Genomic DNA, 18,648 nt, shown 5'->3' with positions numbered 1-18,648 from the left:
CAAAAATATTTCTGGTGAATTTCAAGTTTGTTTAAATGTCCGTTCGAAATCGATTAAACAATGCATATTAAATACATATAATGTTTGCTTTACTATTAAGGCGATATAAAGGCATGATCCTTGCTAGTATCTTATTCTTTTACTTAGGTTGTGGTATAACTTTGAGTTTTATAAGGATAGATTGTGTGTCTTCCTTATCCACCACTAATAATAGAAAAAGTAAAGATGATTTTAATACCAATTTAGAAAGAGTAGAATATGCTGTACTTATTGTAAGTAGCCCTATGAATGAAGCAAAACGTGATTGCATTCGAGCAACTTGGGCTAATTTTGTTCATAATATAATCATAGAAAATGGAGAACATTTATATAAATGGAATCACACTTGGACTGAAAACAGTGTGCCACAAGATTTTATTAAATGTTTCTTTGTCGTGGGGGTCCAGGGCTTGGATTCAGTTAAACTAAAGAAGATCCAGTCTGAACATACTCGAAGTAATGATTTATTAATCTTAAGTGATTTCGAAGATAGTTATAAGAACTTAGCTAGTAAATTAATTCATTCTTTAGAATGGATGAGTAAAAATTTAAAACAATTAAAATATATTATTAAGTGTGATGATGATTCATTTGTCAGAGTTGATTTAATTGTGAGGGATCTTGAAGCTTTTGCTCCAGAAATGAATGGACCAACCATCAGCCAATATGTTACTTATAAGGTACATTACTTTTAGTCTAAAAGAGGTGGTAAAAGGTAGTTAATTTATGGCCTATTGGGATCATATAAATTAAGAAAAGATTAAGACAAAAACAAACATCTTTTATCCATTTTATTTCATAGTCATCTAAGAGTCCGGGTAATATGTATTTTTTTAAATAGGACATAGAATAAAAGAAATCTATACTTGTTTCAGAAAACTCTACCATCATATAAAGGCTTATACTGGGGTTATTTTGATGGCAGAGCAAGAGTATTTTTAAATGGTAAATGGCAAGAAAAAGACTGGTTTCTTTGTGACACCTATTTACCATATGCATTGGGTGGTGGCTATGTAATATCTCGTAGCATAGTGGACTACATTGCCAAAAATTCTGAGTTTCTAAGGTAAAGAACTAATACCATATTTTATATAGGTAATATATATATAGATCATGTACTATTTAATTTTGAATATATTGCATGTTTTTTGCATATGTGTATGTGATGTATATGCGTGTGTATAGAATGTGTATTTTGCAGAAGCTGAATACATTTTAAGCGTATTTCTCATGGGTAGACTGGAAGAGATCCCTTGATAGGATAGTCCACTGCACGCTGTATTTAATTGTATAATTCTTGTATGTTACTATGTGCAATTATATTAAAAAGGTTAATATGCAAACTATATGAATGAAATTATAAAATTATAGTGTGTTTGTTAAAACAATCATGTTAAACTAAAACAGAGTTTCAACAAGTTTGCAATATAAATCAATTATTAAAATGTAGGAAGAGATAATTAATCATTGTATACAGACACTTGACACTTTATATTATTTGTATAGATTATTACAATAATAAAATTAGTGTTTATTAATTTTTAGTCAATACAATTCTGAAGATGTTTCAATGGGTGTATGGACAGCGGCACTTGATGGAATCAACAGAGTTCACGATACTAGATTTGACACTGAATGGAAATCTCGTGGCTGCGACAACAACATGCTTGTGCGCCACAAACAAACACTAAGTGACATGTTTCAGATGTACCGAACGTTGGTTAATTCACAAGGAACTAAGCTGTGTAAGACTGAAGCTGCTTTAAGGAAGTACTATCAATATAATTGGAATTCATTGCCAAGTGTTTGTTGTAAATAGTTTAACATCATACAACTTGTATGTTCCAAAATTTTGTGATTTATTATTTACATTTGTGTCACGTTACATTAGTGTACCCATTATAATTCTGATTGATAAGTACATATTTTGGTTCTATTTTGCATTCTTAGTAGCTACGAGATTGAATAAAGTTTTGTGTAAGTGTCCTCTTTAATAAATCTGTGATTTCTCTTTGTTTATCTTTACAATATTTAAATTATTTTTTATGATAAATAAAATACAGGTTGTGAAGTATAAAAACTTACAATAAATCAGTGTTTTCTATGTATATATATAATTTGCACGTAAGATATACAGTGGAAATTTACTTACTATAGTCTATCCCACTGCAAAATCATTACGTTCATCAAGTTAGTACTTCACTTCAGCCTAATACAGTCCACTGCCGGACATAGGCCTCCACAAGTTCGCGTCGAAAATCGAGTGAATTCATGTGTTTTGCCCATAGTCAACACGCTAAGCAGGCGGGTAGGTGACCGCGAGGTGGCTTTGTCGCACCGAAGAAGCTGCTGCCCGTCTGTGCCCTGTGTATTTCAAACCCAGCAGTTAGATGGTTATCCCGCCATCGGTCGGCTTTTTAAGTTCCAAGGTGGTAGTCGAACTGTGTTATCCCTTAGTCGCCTCATACAACACCTACGGGAAGAATGGGGTAGCTATATTCTTAATGCCGTAATCACACAGCACTCATCAAGTAGGTAATCAAATTCTAATTTCCACAATCCTTTATTACCTGTTTACACCTGGCTGCTAAGTAGTAGCGGCCGCTTGGACTTCAGCACCATGTTTGAGATGGTGCAACATTCTTTGACTTACACTCTTATGACTTTTGTAAATAATTAAAAAAAATATATTTAGGCTTATTAATTTTCATTGCATGTTGAGCGACTTTAAACTTGTGGATCAATCCCTCAGTCAGTGTTCACGTCTTGTCTACATATGTTAACATAGGCGCATGACGCATTGCTCGAAGACTTGTCTTCAAGCATTGCGGAATCTTCGAATTGAATACTCGACGAAGCCTGCCAAACGCCGTCCAGCTTAACCGAATTCTCCTATCGGCTTCCTTCTCAAAGAGAGTATCCGCGAGAGAACGAAAGTAACCGACACACCCTATGGAAAAAAAAACTCATAAAACATGGACAAATGGAGACCAAATTCTCATTCCGAGTTGTAAGAGGTTATGAGATATAATTATAAAGATTTTATAAACTCTCATAACTCGGTATGAGAATTTGGTCTGCATTTGTACATGTTTTATGATATTTTTTCCATAGGGTAGCTTAGTAGCTTTCCACAGAATTAGCAAATTGAAGTGTCAGTGTGCTAGTCACCTCTGTCCCAGGATCGATGGCCGATGGAGCACATGGAGTGAAGACCGCATCTTGACAAACGCAGTGTCGGACATTCTCCGGCCCGCTGGACCGACTATCTATGTAAGATTGCTGGTGTAGGCTGGATGAGTATTGCGAAAAACCAGGATGCCTGGCGCTAACTTTGGAAGGCCTTTGTTCAGCAGTGGACTGTAACTGGCTGAACTAAGCTGAACTGATTAATTTTCACTCACAAATATATCCTTTTTTGCCTATAAAATATTATAATTATCCCAATCACGATATCTTGATAATAAAAGAAGTATTTAACAACAGCAAATTTTTATTCAGAAATTTGAACACATAACCTATGTGAACATTAATAAAAATACTGTGATAAATTATAAACAAAATGCACTCATATTTTAACATTATCAAAACATATATCTCGAAAAAATTAGGTACTAAGATGGCTGTGAAACTAATAAAAAAATAAGTAAAGTAAGGAAGTATGAAATACGCACGGTTTTCTTATAAATTTAAATTAAAAGTCCACTGAAAGCAATCTGACAACTAAGATTTTAATTGGATTATGTGCCAATATATTAATATTATAGTATAACAATACAAACAAATGCAGAAAATTTCTATGATAAATAGAATGTAAATAATTATCGAAAAGATTTGTTATTATAGATGCAGAGAGCAGTTGAGATTGAGAAACAGTCTAATGTTAATTCATATAGCTTTTATAATTTTCTGCTGTGCTAAATCTATGTAGAGTTTTAGATTTTTTTTCTCATGTATCTATTGTCAGTAATTAATATTATTTTTTATTATACAACCACGCTTCAATATTAACAAAGAGATTTTCAGCACTAAATATTATTGAAAATAGTACCTACAGTACCAACAATAATGCTAATATCACATTCATCGAGGATATCTATTGTTAATTTTCAATGCGGGCTCTTTACTTTCACATCCATGTATGTCTGGTTGTTGTAAAATGTTGTCCTTGATAATTCTTCTTTAAAGTAATCTATCGTTCTTTGCAGCCCGTCTTGTAATGATACCTGAAATAAAAATAGACTCACTCAAATCGACTGTCCCTACGTACAGTATCGAAACTGAAAATTTTCTATTTTTTTTTTATTGCATGAAAAAACTACTTTTAATGTATATTTTCAAAGAAAAAAGAGAAAATGCTATAAAATACACATAAAATCACATTTGAGCTTTTATACTCAATATCGATACTTAACAAATCATTCAGTGTAAAAAATGTAAAGTGCCTTTTTCAATTTCGATATTATACGTAGGGACAGTCGAAATATAAAAACTTAAAAAAAAAGTGGGTGTGTTCTTATAATTATAATTGTGTGTACTTAAGATTATTGTCTTTTAATACCTTTGGAGCCCAATTCAATTGTGTTTCAGCAACGGTAATGTCAGGACGCCGACGCTGCGGGTCATCTTCCACGGCAGCGCCAGTAGCTACTGTACTACGACATCCGGGGACTAGATTCTTTATTATAAGAGCAAATTCTGAAAAATATACAACTATTATTTAGCATTATATGGCACTAAAATATATATATATAAGCTCATAATTATGTAACTTCCATAGTAAAGTAGCCACCACAGAAAATTGACATCTCATCTTTTTCTCATTCTAAACTTCCTTGTACGCTTTTTCATCTCTTTAGCCAGTAATTTGTGGCTCCTTTTGTGCCTAAAGTGCTTACAAACTGCGGTGATCACTTAAAATTAAAAAAAAAGGTTATTCAGCTTACTTAAAAAAAAATGTTACCTTCTATAGTATGTTCTACTGGATTTCCTAGATTTACTGGTAACGTATAGCTAGAAGCCATAAGGGCTAATAGACCATCTACTAGATCTGAGACATAACAAAAAGATCGCGTTTGTTTTCCATTTCCATAAACCTGAAAAATTATATATTTCTTTAGTAATGATTGCTTGCTTAAAAAAACTATTTATTTTAGAGCTTATTTAGAGTAATATATCTACGAATGAGCTACATTACACAAATCAACAAAATTGAGCAATATTTTTATTAATTATAAAGAAGGTTTGACCATAATATACCAATTCTGAAGTATAATTTATCGAATCTACTAAAATGATAATATTTAGTTTTAAAATAAGATTTATAATCTTAGTCAGTTATTGAGAAAGAATACACTTCAACTTCTATTAATTAGTCATTATGAGTAGTTACCCATTGTTCGTATTTGTTATTGTCAGTATAAGGTTTCTACAGAAGAAAACCAAAAATAAATTGAAACATTTCAGGAAACAAATAAAAATATGCTAGTATGAAGTTTTTCGAGATAAATTTTTTACATAAGTGAAACACGTACATGTATAAAAAATGTATGTAAAAAATATATACAAAATATTAATTATGAATAGTGTTTTGCCTATAATTAGAGCAGCAATTGTTCATGAAACAAATGTATGTATATTATTTCATATTTTTTATTGTATGCTGTTAGCAACTATTATTTTAAACATATCAATAAATAAAATCTTATCGCATTTACTTACTGTTATAGTTAAATTTTGTATAGCTTGCATAATAAAATTGGAAACAACACGTCCGTCTGACGCATGCATTCTTGGTCCATATGTATTAAAGATTCTAGCAACTCGTACGGACACCTTCTCCTGCTTAGCATATGAATACGCTAATGTTTCTGCGACTCGCTTGCCTTCATCATAACATGCTCGCGGGCCTGTAGATAATACACATTAAAAAATTATTTTTAATTTAAAAATTATTTACTACTAAACCTATCCAGACATAGGTTAAACTGGATACTGCATTGTTAACTGCCATTGACCTAAAGAAGAAGAAGAAACTGTTGTCAAAATGTGTAATTTTCAAAAAGCTTTAAGGAAATATTTTAAACAAACTACTACTGTCCATGTCGCATGTAACTTTTGTTAAGTCATTTATTATTGAAATAACAAGATATTAGTCATTTTATGACAACTAACTACCACGTAAAAATGGACAAAATCTTCCAGAACTTTCGACTTACGTCGATTTCAGACAGAATTTCACACATTGACGTCAAGTTGGCACTGCAGTCTCAGAGTTGGCTGTTGCACTGTCGGTCGTGGGTTCGATCCCCGCTCATGGCAAACATTTGTATGGTGTTTGCCTAATCTGGGCGTTTGAGCTTGTGTATTGTGTGTTTCTGTACTCATGACACAAGTGTAAAATCTACTGGGGGCTGTTAAGTGTGATACTTTTGTTTATCATCATTATTCTACATGCACTACATGTGCTCATATATTCCATGACGACATAATTGAATAATTACAAAATAACTATATATAACTACGATTATAAGATGTAATAGCAAATATACCTATAGGGTTGACATGTCCCCAGTAAGATTCTGGCTGGGGATGTACCATTGGATCTCCGTAGACCTCTGATGTGCTTGCTATTAAAATCTTTGCTCCCACTCTCCTTGCTAAACCTGAAATTTTTCTATATCATTGCTATGTAACAATGTTGATAGATTTGATAATGTTTTATTTTTATAATGACACAACTTTTTCGGATTTTATCACGGTTTATTAAGTTTTTTTTTTAATGCCCAATGTTACAGATACTTTACAGCAACCATGGTCTAGGCAGGACTTATTGCATACTAAAGGAATTTACATCTAATAAAAATGTATATAGTTACCAAGCATATTTATGGTTCCCAAGGTATTTGTTTTGATTGTCTTTACTGGATTTTGCATGTAATGAGGTGGACTCGCTGGACTAGCTAAGTGATATATTTCATCTGCCTGAAATAGAGTAGAAACATTACATACATCAAAACAGTTTTTTACTATTAGTAAGGTTATCTCAAATAATTTTCATTTCAGTTGGTTATAACAATTAGTGCAAATTTAGTTATTTCAAAAATTATAAACTCGATATTTTGTCCTTATCTCATCAACATTCTAAACAGAAGTTCAACACCATTCTGAAATCTCTTAAAAATACATATAATGCAAATAAATATTTAATTCAACTAATTTTTTCAATATCTTAGACAAGTGAATATAATTTTTATTTTATATTTTTCAATAGTTACTTAGAAATATTTTTAAATAGGAAAATCTAATATAAAATTGTTTACCTCTATATACAATGGATTGACTATGTCATGATGAATCATTTCAAAGTTCCTGTGTCCAAACCAATGTTCGACATTTCTCTTCCGACCAGTGAAGAAGTTATCAACAACTATGACTTCATGACCTTGAGTCATAAGAACATCTACAAGGTGGGATCCAACAAATCCTGCACCTCCTGTGACCTGTAAAAAAGTTTTTTGAAAATAAAAATAATTACTTGATTTAAGTAGCCTGTGTAAACACTTCTGAATTTATTTAATTAATTAAGTAATTATAGTTAAAATTGAGCTATCACCGATTTTGATTGTAGATTCTGCAGCATGCATTTTTAAATAATAATTTCAAAAAGGTCAAGTACGGTCAAGTAAAGGTCATATACTTAGGTCAGTTATAAATTTTGGAGGAAATTTTGTCCATAGAGATTAAATATTTTTAAGATAAATTGATTAATTTAGCCTGTAACATTCCTTTGCTAGGCTTCTTTTTACATGTAGGCGAAAGGTTGGAGCTTATTGCACCCTGCTGCTCCATTTCTAGGTAGGCAAATACATGTAGGTATATTTTTAAGAATAAATTTAATTGTATCCATTTCTTCTGACTATTGACAACAAGTTGGCGTTGCGGTCATAGCACTGGCTGTTGTGCTGGTGATCGCGGGTTCGATTTGAGTTTGGGTACGACAGACATTTGTATCTACCATGCAGATGTTTGTCATGGTCTGGGCGTTGTGCTTGTGTATTGTGTGTGTTTCCGAAGCATTTATTAATTATTATTATTATATTCTATTCTTTTCGTCTTCTAATAAAAAGTTACTTATATGCAATATCGACACCAGCAATTTATACTAACTCTTAAAAGTGAACGTAACAATAGAGGCTTATAAAAGGGAAAAACGTGATACCTTTTATATTAATTAAGTAACTTATTTGAAATTTGGTATCTTTAATAGTTAAGTTATTCATTGCAATTTCACAATTTTTTTATAACATATAAAAACAGATTTGATCAAGTTTTTATTAAAAAAACCCAAGTTATTGAAAATTCGAGTTGACGTAGTATAAATTGTTGGTGTCGATATGATGTCCAGCATAATTGTTTAGCAAAGTGTATAAGTAGACAAAAATATAAATATTAGAAAAATGTCTTTATAAGTTTATATAAACAAGAGAGCAATCAATAAGAAAACATTTAATTACGCTATTTTTTAACTACCAAATTTTGTAACAACTAAGAAGGTGATAAACTTAATTATCTTATCAGTATTTTACTGAGATGACTTACTCTCAAGTTAAGAATATTATGTGAGCTCAATGTGTTGTATGTAGATGTGCCACACATACACACACACACACACACATAATTAAATTAATGCGTTAAGTAATGTTATAAAAAAATCATACCACAATTCTCTTTCGTTCTTTGTATCCAAGATATTTGACTTCAGGATATTTCTGCGGTATTCTGCCCTCTAAAATGGCTAATTTTTTTTCCAATACTTCTATTCGAGCTTTAGCTTCTTGAAGCTCTTGTTTTGAATTATCAACACCTTTGTTATTAGTTTCCATGTCTTTTAAATTATGCTGATTGTAGTCATTTCTCTTTGGCATAATATGATTAAAATCTCTGTATGCTATGTCCTGGAATTCATTTTCTACTCTTTGGTGTGGCCTGTCATTTATTTTTTTACTTATTTTGTCTTGCCTAAGAATAAGAAATATAAAAATAACTGCAAAACAATTACATGTTTATTAAAATATATGCTAACAAGCTATACACTTTCTATAGATTTAGTGACAAAAAGGCACGAAGTAAAGTGCAACTTTTAACAACTCCAACATATTAAAACATATTTATGTACTTACGTAAAGATAAAACACAAACGATTGTTACAGTCTTTCGAAATTTTAAAGATTGTCTTATCATTTCTGAAAGCAACTAAGTAATTGCATTTGTTCACATTTCATCTCTTCGATTTATTTACTGATAAAAAATATTTACAAAAATGTTTTTAGTAGGTCATTATTCTAAAACACTCGTGTGAAAAAGCAAGCTATAAAAATATAATTGGAACTACAATTCGACCGGATTTTGACATTATTGACAGTGACAATTCAAAACAAAGTGATTAGTATCGTCTGACAGTATATTTTTCTCTTGAAATTCGGCTTTGAAGTTTAGGTTTTTTAATATTAATACAATGTTTTTCCCCCAGAGAATCGGCATAGCGATTCAACGGGGAATGCTATTAGCATTCTTGGCAATATTCCACGCGGACATGATTTGTACAATAACTACCTATAAATGACTCGTTGGTGCAACGGTCATAGCCATGGATTGTAACTGTTGCGCTGTCGGTTCGATCCCCGCACATGACAAACATTTGTGTTGGCCATACAGGTGTTTATCGTGTTGTTTATGCAGTCCTTTGGGTCTCCCCACCGTACCTCGGAGAGCACGTTAAACCGTCGGTCCCGGTTGTTGTGTCATGTACACCTGATAGCGATCGTTACTCATAGTAGGGAATATATCCGCCCCGGGGCGTCATGGCGAATACTTTTAGTGGTCCCGTGGCGCCCCACCAGGACGACGAGGGCACCGCTGGTTTTTACTGAGTAGTCCGGCATTGCACTCCCCGCCGGGAGTCTCAGACTTCCGTCGCCTTCGGGTGACGGGGGTGCGTAAATGCATTTTCCAGCGTAAAAAAAAAAAAAAAAAAAAATGGGAATATATCCGCCAACCCGCATTGGAGCAACGTGGTGGATTAAGCTCTGATCTCCTAATGGGGAAAGAGGCCTATGATATTACAGGCTGAAGCGATATTTTTAATTCTTAAAACATATTTTATTGTCAATTAAGATTTAAGCTAATGTAAATTTATGAAGTTATCCCGACTGAATGTTCTTTTTAATCTAGAATAATTGTGTATTTCTAATATAGTTTTAAAATATGCTTTAAACCACGTGAGTAAAGTAATACTTCTTTAGCTCCATCGAACTTATATCTTTCTCTCAACTTCCGTTCGCCTCACCAATCACACTTCTCGTAACGGCCTCGTCACGTATTCACCAGCTTACTCCCCGAGTCGAGCGTACGTAAAGAAGTTTTACTTCAAAAAGTAACTATAATTAATTTGTAAAAAAAATGAGTTCAAAAGTCTTCTTATATTAATATTTGGTAGGTATAAATTGATTTTAGTTAAAATAACGTATTATATAAAAATATTTTAAGAAATAGGTACATTTTAATTTTGTAGTAATAAAAACACAACAATAATTGTATTAAAACATTTAATCTCAACGAAGCATCAATCTTTAACATTGACCTCTAACGCGTACCAATATATCAGGTTGATCGACAAATAATCCATCTACACCTGCAGCTAGAAATTTTTTGATTTCACCTTCAAGATTTCCAAATTCGAATAATGAGTTACTGCTTTGGAACTCTCTGGGTAGATATACATTTTCAGCTCGAAAAGTCCATGGATGAACTTGAAGACCCACAGCGTGGGCATTCTTAACAAATGACGTTGGTGAACCAAGAATGTTGAAAATGTTTCGAGGAATTATATAGCTTTTTTCTGGACCTACAGCTGCAGCATATTTAGCGACGTCAGCAAGCCCTTCTGCAGTTGCCATTTTATCATAAGTGAGTCCTGTACCGAGTTCAGCTTGATCGAATGGTTGACCTACACTTACTGTATATAATTGCAATAGTCGAAGATCTGTTATTGTTTTGAGTTCTTTTAAATTACTCACTTCAAATGATTGTATATAAACAGGAGCCTCTTTACCCGTATAGCCATTTTTGTGAAAAGTATCTACTACTTTTTGTTCCATTGCTAATCCTAAACGCTGGAAATATAAGCCATATTTTAATTCTGGATAAATTCCAATCGTGCGATTTTCACTTATTTCCAAAGCTTTTACTAAGTCAATAATTTCTTGAAACGTTGGTATTTCGTATGCTTTATCTAATCTTGCATTTCCCGGGCGTGTAAGTGGTATTGGCTCTATAGCTCTTAATGTTTTTATTTCAGCCAGTGTAAAGTCTTCTGAAAACCAACCTTTGACTATTCTTCCACTGACGTTTTTAGTACTATAACGATCAGTAAATTCAGGACGCGTAGATACGTCGCTGGTACGGCTCAGTTCGTTTTCATGGCGTGAAATTAAATGTGCGTCGCGAGTCATCACTAAGTCAGGTTCAACGTAGTCGGCTCCCATTGTTATTGCCAAGGCGTAGGAGCCGAGGGTGTGTTCAGGTACGTAACCACTTGCCCCTCTATGGGCAACAACTACTGGTTTGCAATCATCAGGTCCACGTCTCCCTAATTTCTCTATATCGTCTAGAGATCTCACTGTAACTATATTTAAAAGAATGAACAGTAAAATCACACGTCTTTTCACAGACATTTTTTGTTTAAGGCTGAGCTATCACGATTATCTTAATGATTAAGATAGATAAAACATGTATAATTATCAAAAAATATTTTCTTGTAAATCCATTGTTTGTTTCACGTATTTAGATGTGAAATTGTGAAAAAAATCCTTATTAATTATTATAAATGCGAAAGTAACTCTGTCTGTCTGTCGCGCTTTCACACCACAACTAGTGAACCGATTTGACTGAAATGAAATTTGGTACACAGATAGTCTAAAACCTGATAAAGAATTTAGACTACTTTACAATGAAAAAAAGGGGTGTAAGGGGTTGAAAGATGAGGATGAAAAGTTGTATGAAAGTTTCGTCATTTTTAGAGCTAGAAGCTTGAAATTTAGAGTTATTTTTTAGGATGTCGATTTGATATATATAAATAGATATGATATTCAAGGTTTGTAAAAGTTTTACCCTAAAGGGTGTAAAATAACAGGGGGGCGGGGAGTTGCGCGGCGTGGTGTAAGTGGGAAAATATGCCTCGTGAGCTTACTCGAAGTAATAAGCTCTTTGTAGTGAAACGCTGCACTTAGGTCATTTAAGTATTTATACATCATTTACGTACTTATTTGTAAAATAATTAGCCTAAATAATTAAAAATTATACCCAGTCATTCATATTCCACGCGGACGAAGTCTTGGGCATACCTAGTATATATATATATATATATATATATATATATATATATATATATATATATATATATTGTTACGTGTTAGGGTTCGAAGGATTTGGAGAGAAAGACCTGCTGACTCTTTTCAAGACTTTATTCACTAGCACTAGGTCCAACTGGCCGTCCAACAGGCCGAGACGAAGCCCAGACCATTCTGGAAAGTTCGCGCATGTACCCGGTTTTCGAGACTATACTTCTATATAGTTCTACAGTAGTTCCTCTAACGCCATCTAGTATTCAGTAGAGATTTTCATGCGGTCTCTGTCTTTGTGTGGTTTCAATGGTTGCCGCTAGATGGCGGTAGTTTCTTTGTGTGTTCGTAACAATATATATATTTAATTTTCTTTATTTATTACAAACACTATGTTTGAGTACAACTCTTATTTGTATTTAGATCATAATATTGGGAGTACAAATTAATTCGGCCCGTTTTTAACCGACTTCAAAAAAAGGAGGAGGTTACTCAATACGACGGAGGAGGATCTGATGATGGCATCCCAGAGAAATCGAGAGAAACTCTCGAAAATCCCCATAACTTTTTACTGGATATACCGATTTTGATGATTTTTAATTTTATCGAAAGCCGATGTTTATCATATGGTCACATTTAAATTTCATCGAGATCTGACGACAACTTTTGGAGTAATCTTTGATTAATTTCATTCATTCATTCAGATTAATGGCTTCCAACAGTGCCAAACTAGCACAGATGATTTCGCCAATGTCACGTAGAATGGAGAAGACACGAAGGAGATTAATCGGTGCGGTTGAGAATACGGCATCAATAGACTATTGAAGGTCGTAGTAATAGTAGGTATTTAATAGTTAGCACGTTACCTAAAACGACACAAACATACAGAGTACAACAAACAGATCCAAACATTGTTAGTAATCTATGTACAGTTAAGTAATGTTAGAACCATCAACACATATTTACAGTTTAATTTTATTTCGGTAATATTTGATAATGCGTATTTACTTGACTATTTTTTCGCCTACCTAAGTTGTATTACTTGTCGATATAATTGAAGTCGGTTTTTCTTCGTTTGCCTGCAAACACAATTATTTAAAGATGGTTTTGATTGTCATGCAGGTATGTTGTTTAAAGATAGAATATTGCGGTGGTTTCTGAAAGTCTATACGTCTGTGAATAATAGGGTACATATTGCTTTGAGTTTTTGAAAAAATATTTGTTTTACTAGTGTTACGGACTAGTTATTAGTTATAAGTGTAGGCTACTAAAATAAAGTATAATTAGTATGTAAGATATATAGAGTACCTAAGTATTTTGTATCTTAAACATTAAAAGTAATCGAACTGTAAATAAATGTAAGAGTAAGGCGAACGTATGCGTTAGAGAGAGAAAACAGCAAAAGGAGAAACAAACGAGGAAACAATCGAAGTTTAATTTAAGAAGTCTTGTAACCTCAACAACTAGGTTGAATCTGTACAAATATACTTGTTATAATTTGCGGAAGATTTTACTTTGCTGCTTTAATTTGATATAATGTGCAGACAAAGCGTATAAAATGCTTACAGAATCTTACAGTCACAATGTTCTAACTGATAAATTACGCAGAGAAAGATTTTGACGTTTCAAGGGTCATGTTTTAGTTTTGAAAAAGTCCTAGCCTAAGCAGTCTAAAAATTCGAAGACAAAAAAGTTGACACGATAGTCGACGAAAATCAGATTCACATAAGTAAAGCTAGCATAATCACTAGTAACGCCACAATAAAATAAGAGTCTTAGGTCTAAGAGTCTTAGAAGTCAACTGCTTCAAAGGCAAAAAAAGAAAGGTTGTTATGCATAAGTATGTCATGTAAAGGTTATGTTAAGCTCTTCAATCGTTCTTATCAACTCCAGTATTAACACCAAAATTAAATATCCATATTTTGAAGGTAATGTTGTGTATCTCGTGGGACCAGGAAAAGGGTAATTATGTATATATGACCTGTTAAAACCTGGTGATTATATTACGGGTATTTAAAAAAAATTGTGATTGATAGACTTGAACCGGGTCTTACGAGAAAAGTGACCAGTGTACGTTCAGACTCATACTGAATCATTCATAAAGAATTATTAAATAGCGGGGTCGTGGGAGATTTTACCATTACTTCTGTGTTTGCCAGACATGGCTATTTAAGATTAATATTTGTTCCAATGGATATATCATGATTAAGCCAATTAACAGTACATTGCTTTCAAAAAATGGAAATAAATTGTTAAAATTCGGTTAGCCTTAAAACATGAAATACCTAGTTCTTGAAGTAGAATTGAAAAATGAAGTAAGAGATGGCAAAAAGTAGGAGCTTTCGTGGGACTTACTTCGATTAATTTGTTTATTTAGGTTGTTTTCTAATTATAACACTTATCATACACAAAAACGGACCGAATCATTTTGTAGTCCCGATAATATTTTATGATTGTATCCAAAAATTTCATTTCACTTATAATTAATAATCACCTATACTTCTTACACGTAATATTGTAAAGTGATTGCTATTTTTTTTAAGTTACACACAATAATATCGTAATCTGATTCTGATATACAGATACAATAGTATCGTAACTACATTTATTACAACATTAAGAGCGTTAACAACATCGTATGTGCTGTGTCCATTATTCAAGATATCCAATGTAGGCTACATTTTAAGCTTAACTTCTTTTGAAAATGTATCTGCTTATTTATTTAGATTTACATAGCTCATGTAAAGATTTGTATTTATTATATTTTCACTACATATTTAAATTACTGTTATTTAGCTATGGTATCTAATAATATTTGTTAAAAACATATTAGTTACAAAAATTGAATGTTTGTTGATGTGTTATTACAATTGCTATAGTCATTTAACAATAATATGATACGTATATAAAAGATCTTTATTTTGAATTCATTACAATTTTGTCGCAATAACATAATACGATTATCCACTAAATTTAATGCCATTGTTATAAACATGGGCCACGTAACCGTAAAGCTATGTCTGGATGATCTACAAAAATACCATCGATACCAGCATCAATGAATTTTTGCAACTCACCCTTTAAATTACCAGAAGCAGATTCAGATGGATTATCACTTTTATATTCCTCGGGCAGAAATGAGTTTTCCGCACGGAAAGTGTAAGGATGAACTTTTAAGTTAACAGCATGAGCATCTTGGATAAAGGTAGTTGGATCACCAAGAGTATTATCGTCATTACGTGGAATTATATAGCCCTTGTCTGGCCCGACTGCCGCAGCATATTTTGCCACCTCAGCTAAACCTTCTGGCGTAGACATGTTATAATACGTAAGCCCTGTATTTAGCAAAATTTGATCAGCGGGTTGAGTTGATTTATCGCTCTCATACAATTGCAAAAGTCGAAGGTTTGTTAATTTCTTCAATTCTTTCAAATTGTTCACTTCAAATGACTGTATATAAACAGGAGAACTAGAATCTAAATAACCGTTGCTATGAAATGTATTGACAACGAGTTCTTCCATTGGCAAACCTATATTTTTAAAGTGACTACTGTGTTTTATTTCAGGATAAATACCGATGGTACGGCGTTGGCTTATTTGCATGCTTTTGACTAGGTCAATTATTTCTTGGAATGTCGGTATTTGAAAACTGCCATCCAGACGAGCATTTCCAGGTCTTATATCAGGTATACGTTCAACAGTCCTTAAGGTTTTGATTTCGTCTAAGGTGAAATCTTCAGTGAACCAACCACTAAGCTCGATTCCATCTATTGCTTGAGAACGATGACGATGAGCGAATTCTGGATGACTAGCAACATCTGTAGTTAAACCTAATGAATTATCATGCCTTGCTATTAGATGTCCGTCTTTTGTTATAACCAAATCAGGCTCTACGTAATCAGCTCCCATTAGTATAGCGAGAGCATAGGCGCCAAGTGTGTGTTCAGGTACGTAGCCACTTGCACCTCGATGAGCGATAATGACAGGTGTACAATCATCGGGTCCACGGTCAGTCAATCTTCTAGCCGAAGATGTAGCAGGGGCAGCTAGACCAATCGTTACACCTACTATCACTAAAATCACTACTATTCCCGTGAAGCTTACTAATTTTGTCTTCGTCTGAAAATAAACAACAATTATTAGAAAAAAAACATTTGGTAACATGTACCTACATAAATAGTTACACAAGGGCCAAGGGGTCCATCTACAAATTACATCACACGAATTTCACGATATTTTGAACCCCTTTTACCAAGTGTTGTTACATATTTGGCAAATTTTTACCTATAAATGATTTTTTTTTAAATTTAAACATCAGTTTCGACATTATTTTTACTTTCCTTTAAATTATTTATCAATAAAATTATCGTCGATCCCACATATGTATGAAAAATAAAATTATTTTAATAATAACAATATCATTAGCGCCTTACATATGAAATTGGCGTTTTGTCGTACTGGCCACTTTGATCTCAAATATTTCCTGTTTGGTTAAGAATTCCAAATTCAAATTTATACAGCTATTTACTCATGCGTTTGCGTCTCGAAAACCGTAATTCATTTGTTTTTCTTTTATTTTTCTTATCTTTGGGTCACTCAGTTCTATTTTTGGGTCACTCAGTTTACAAAATGGACAACTTGAAATATCATGTTATTTAAGAGTACAAGCTCCACCGTGGCACCAGTGCTGCAGAAACGGCCCGAAGGGCTAAAGATGTGTATGACTGTGGTGTCGTAAAATAAAACACAGTGCGTTTTGGTGCCAACGTTTTCGTTCTGGCTATTTCGACCTGCAGAACAAGCTCCGTGGACGGCCGGAGACCAAATTTGATAATGAAGAATTGAAGACTATTGTGTAAGTGAACCCATCACAAGCCACGATCGAGTTAGCTGCTGGCTGCGGTGTAAAACTGTTTTAATCCACTTGATGCAAACTGGGAAGGTAAAAAGCATGAGAGGTGGGTACATCATGAATTTAGTGAAGCAAATCGACAAACGCGCTTAAACTGCTGCGTTACATTACTCAACCGGCACAATAATGAAGGAATTTTAAATCGAATCATTACATGTGATGAAAAGTGAATCATATACAATAATCGGAAGCACTTATGCAATGGCTGAACTCTGACAAGCCAGACAAATCCTGCCTCAATCGAAAATTGACTCAAAAAAAGTTACTTGTGAGCGTTTGGTGGATTAATGCCTGTGTCGTTCAATACAGCTTTCTTTAATCTGGCCAGACGATAACGGCATATGTCTTTTGTCAGCAACTGCAAACCGTGATGGAAAAGCTAGCTGCTAAACAACCGAGGCTAGTCAATCGGTCTAGGCCACTGCTGCTTCAGGACAACGCCAACAATAGGCAACGTAAGTGCTACCCCACACTGCACAACAGACGGCTAACATATTAGAGGAGCTTCAATTGGAATTTCTTAGAAGTCCACCATAGTCCCCGGACCTTGCTCCAACAGATCACCATTTTTTTTCAAAATTTGGATAACTTCTTGCGAGAGAAAAAATTCAACTCCGACGGTGCAGTCCAAACCGTCTTCAAACGTTTTATTGATTCCCGTCCAAATGTTTTTTTTAGTACAAAAGTGCATCGATAGTAATGGTACATACTTTGATTAGTTAAATTTTTTTATATATATATATAAAAAAATCTACTTTATGTTCCGACCATACAAAACGCCAATTTCATATGTAAGGGCCTAATATATTTTGAAATTTGTTGTCACAAAATTTTGGACACCTTCCCACCTCTTGTCACACAATGTCAAACTTCGTGGAACTTTGTTCCTCCCTTAAGGTATGATATAATTTATGGATGGCCCCTAAATCAGACACATAATATATATTATTATGTATATTGTAATCGTTCAATATTTTATGCAGTGTTTGTTCACATTTAAATTTTTCTTGTTTGATATCAAACAATCTTGCAACCTTGAACTTTTTCTTACTTTTAATTTAAATAAACGCTATTGAATCGAATTACTAACACAACTGTCTTATTTTCAAAAAACAAAAACTTTATACAAATATTAAGTACCTGAACTGTACCTAAGTACCTATATAAAAAATGCAATTACTTTAATAATTAATAATTATGCGCTAGATATTTTGTGTTTTATTTAACATTTTATAATAAAAGTATAATGATAATATAACTCACCATTTTCAACGTAAGCATTAAAAATGAAGATCA

The 18,648-nt window shown here is 33.1% G+C and overlaps 4 protein-coding genes across 5 annotated transcripts; 1 reads left to right on the top strand and 3 right to left on the bottom strand.

The window, feature by feature from the left end:
• LOC123664536 (beta-1,3-galactosyltransferase 6) lies at positions 1–2,050 on the top strand. Its single transcript, XM_045599073.1, has 3 exons — positions 1–719; positions 915–1,105; positions 1,585–2,050. The coding sequence occupies exons 1-3, from the start codon at positions 81–83 to the stop codon at positions 1,856–1,858; spliced, it is 1,104 nt and encodes a 367-aa protein (XP_045455029.1). The 5' UTR covers positions 1–80; the 3' UTR covers positions 1,859–2,050.
• Positions 2,051–3,514: 1,464 nt separating this feature from the next.
• Positions 3,515–9,476, bottom strand: LOC123664488 (UDP-glucuronic acid decarboxylase 1). Of its 2 annotated transcripts, none has more exons than XM_045599030.1 (9): positions 9,222–9,476; positions 8,760–9,085; positions 7,362–7,541; positions 6,918–7,023; positions 6,591–6,704; positions 5,761–5,948; positions 5,003–5,135; positions 4,601–4,737; positions 3,515–4,265 (listed from the first exon to the last, which is right to left on the bottom strand). In XM_045599030.1, the coding sequence occupies exons 1-9, from the start codon at positions 9,280–9,282 to the stop codon at positions 4,149–4,151; spliced, it is 1,362 nt and encodes a 453-aa protein (XP_045454986.1). In that variant the 5' UTR covers positions 9,283–9,476; the 3' UTR covers positions 3,515–4,148. The 2 variants fall into 2 exon arrangements, with proteins under 2 accessions (XP_045454986.1, XP_045454993.1); XM_045599037.1 differs by having other exon boundaries at positions 8,760–9,060.
• A 1,153-nt stretch (positions 9,477–10,629) lies between these two features.
• LOC123659401 (glycerophosphodiester phosphodiesterase, periplasmic-like) lies at positions 10,630–12,414 on the bottom strand. Its single transcript, XM_045594620.1, has 2 exons — positions 12,403–12,414; positions 10,630–11,792 (listed from the first exon to the last, which is right to left on the bottom strand). Exons 1-2 carry the CDS (start codon positions 12,412–12,414, stop codon positions 10,671–10,673), a joined length of 1,134 nt encoding a protein of 377 aa, XP_045450576.1. The 3' UTR covers positions 10,630–10,670.
• Positions 12,415–15,338: 2,924 nt separating this feature from the next.
• On the bottom strand, positions 15,339–18,648 carry LOC123664458 (glycerophosphodiester phosphodiesterase GDPD6-like). The gene is made up of 2 exons (XM_045599001.1): positions 18,616–18,648; positions 15,339–16,559 (listed from the first exon to the last, which is right to left on the bottom strand). The coding sequence occupies exons 1-2, from the start codon at positions 18,631–18,633 to the stop codon at positions 15,426–15,428; spliced, it is 1,152 nt and encodes a 383-aa protein (XP_045454957.1). The 5' UTR covers positions 18,634–18,648; the 3' UTR covers positions 15,339–15,425.

The sequence above is a fragment of the Melitaea cinxia genome, chromosome 2 (genome assembly GCF_905220565.1).
Source record: "Melitaea cinxia chromosome 2, ilMelCinx1.1, whole genome shotgun sequence".
Classification (NCBI taxonomy): domain Eukaryota; kingdom Metazoa; phylum Arthropoda; class Insecta; order Lepidoptera; family Nymphalidae; genus Melitaea; species Melitaea cinxia.
Note: the sequence above shows the minus strand (reverse complement) of the source record. Positions and strands in the feature narration are given on the sequence as shown.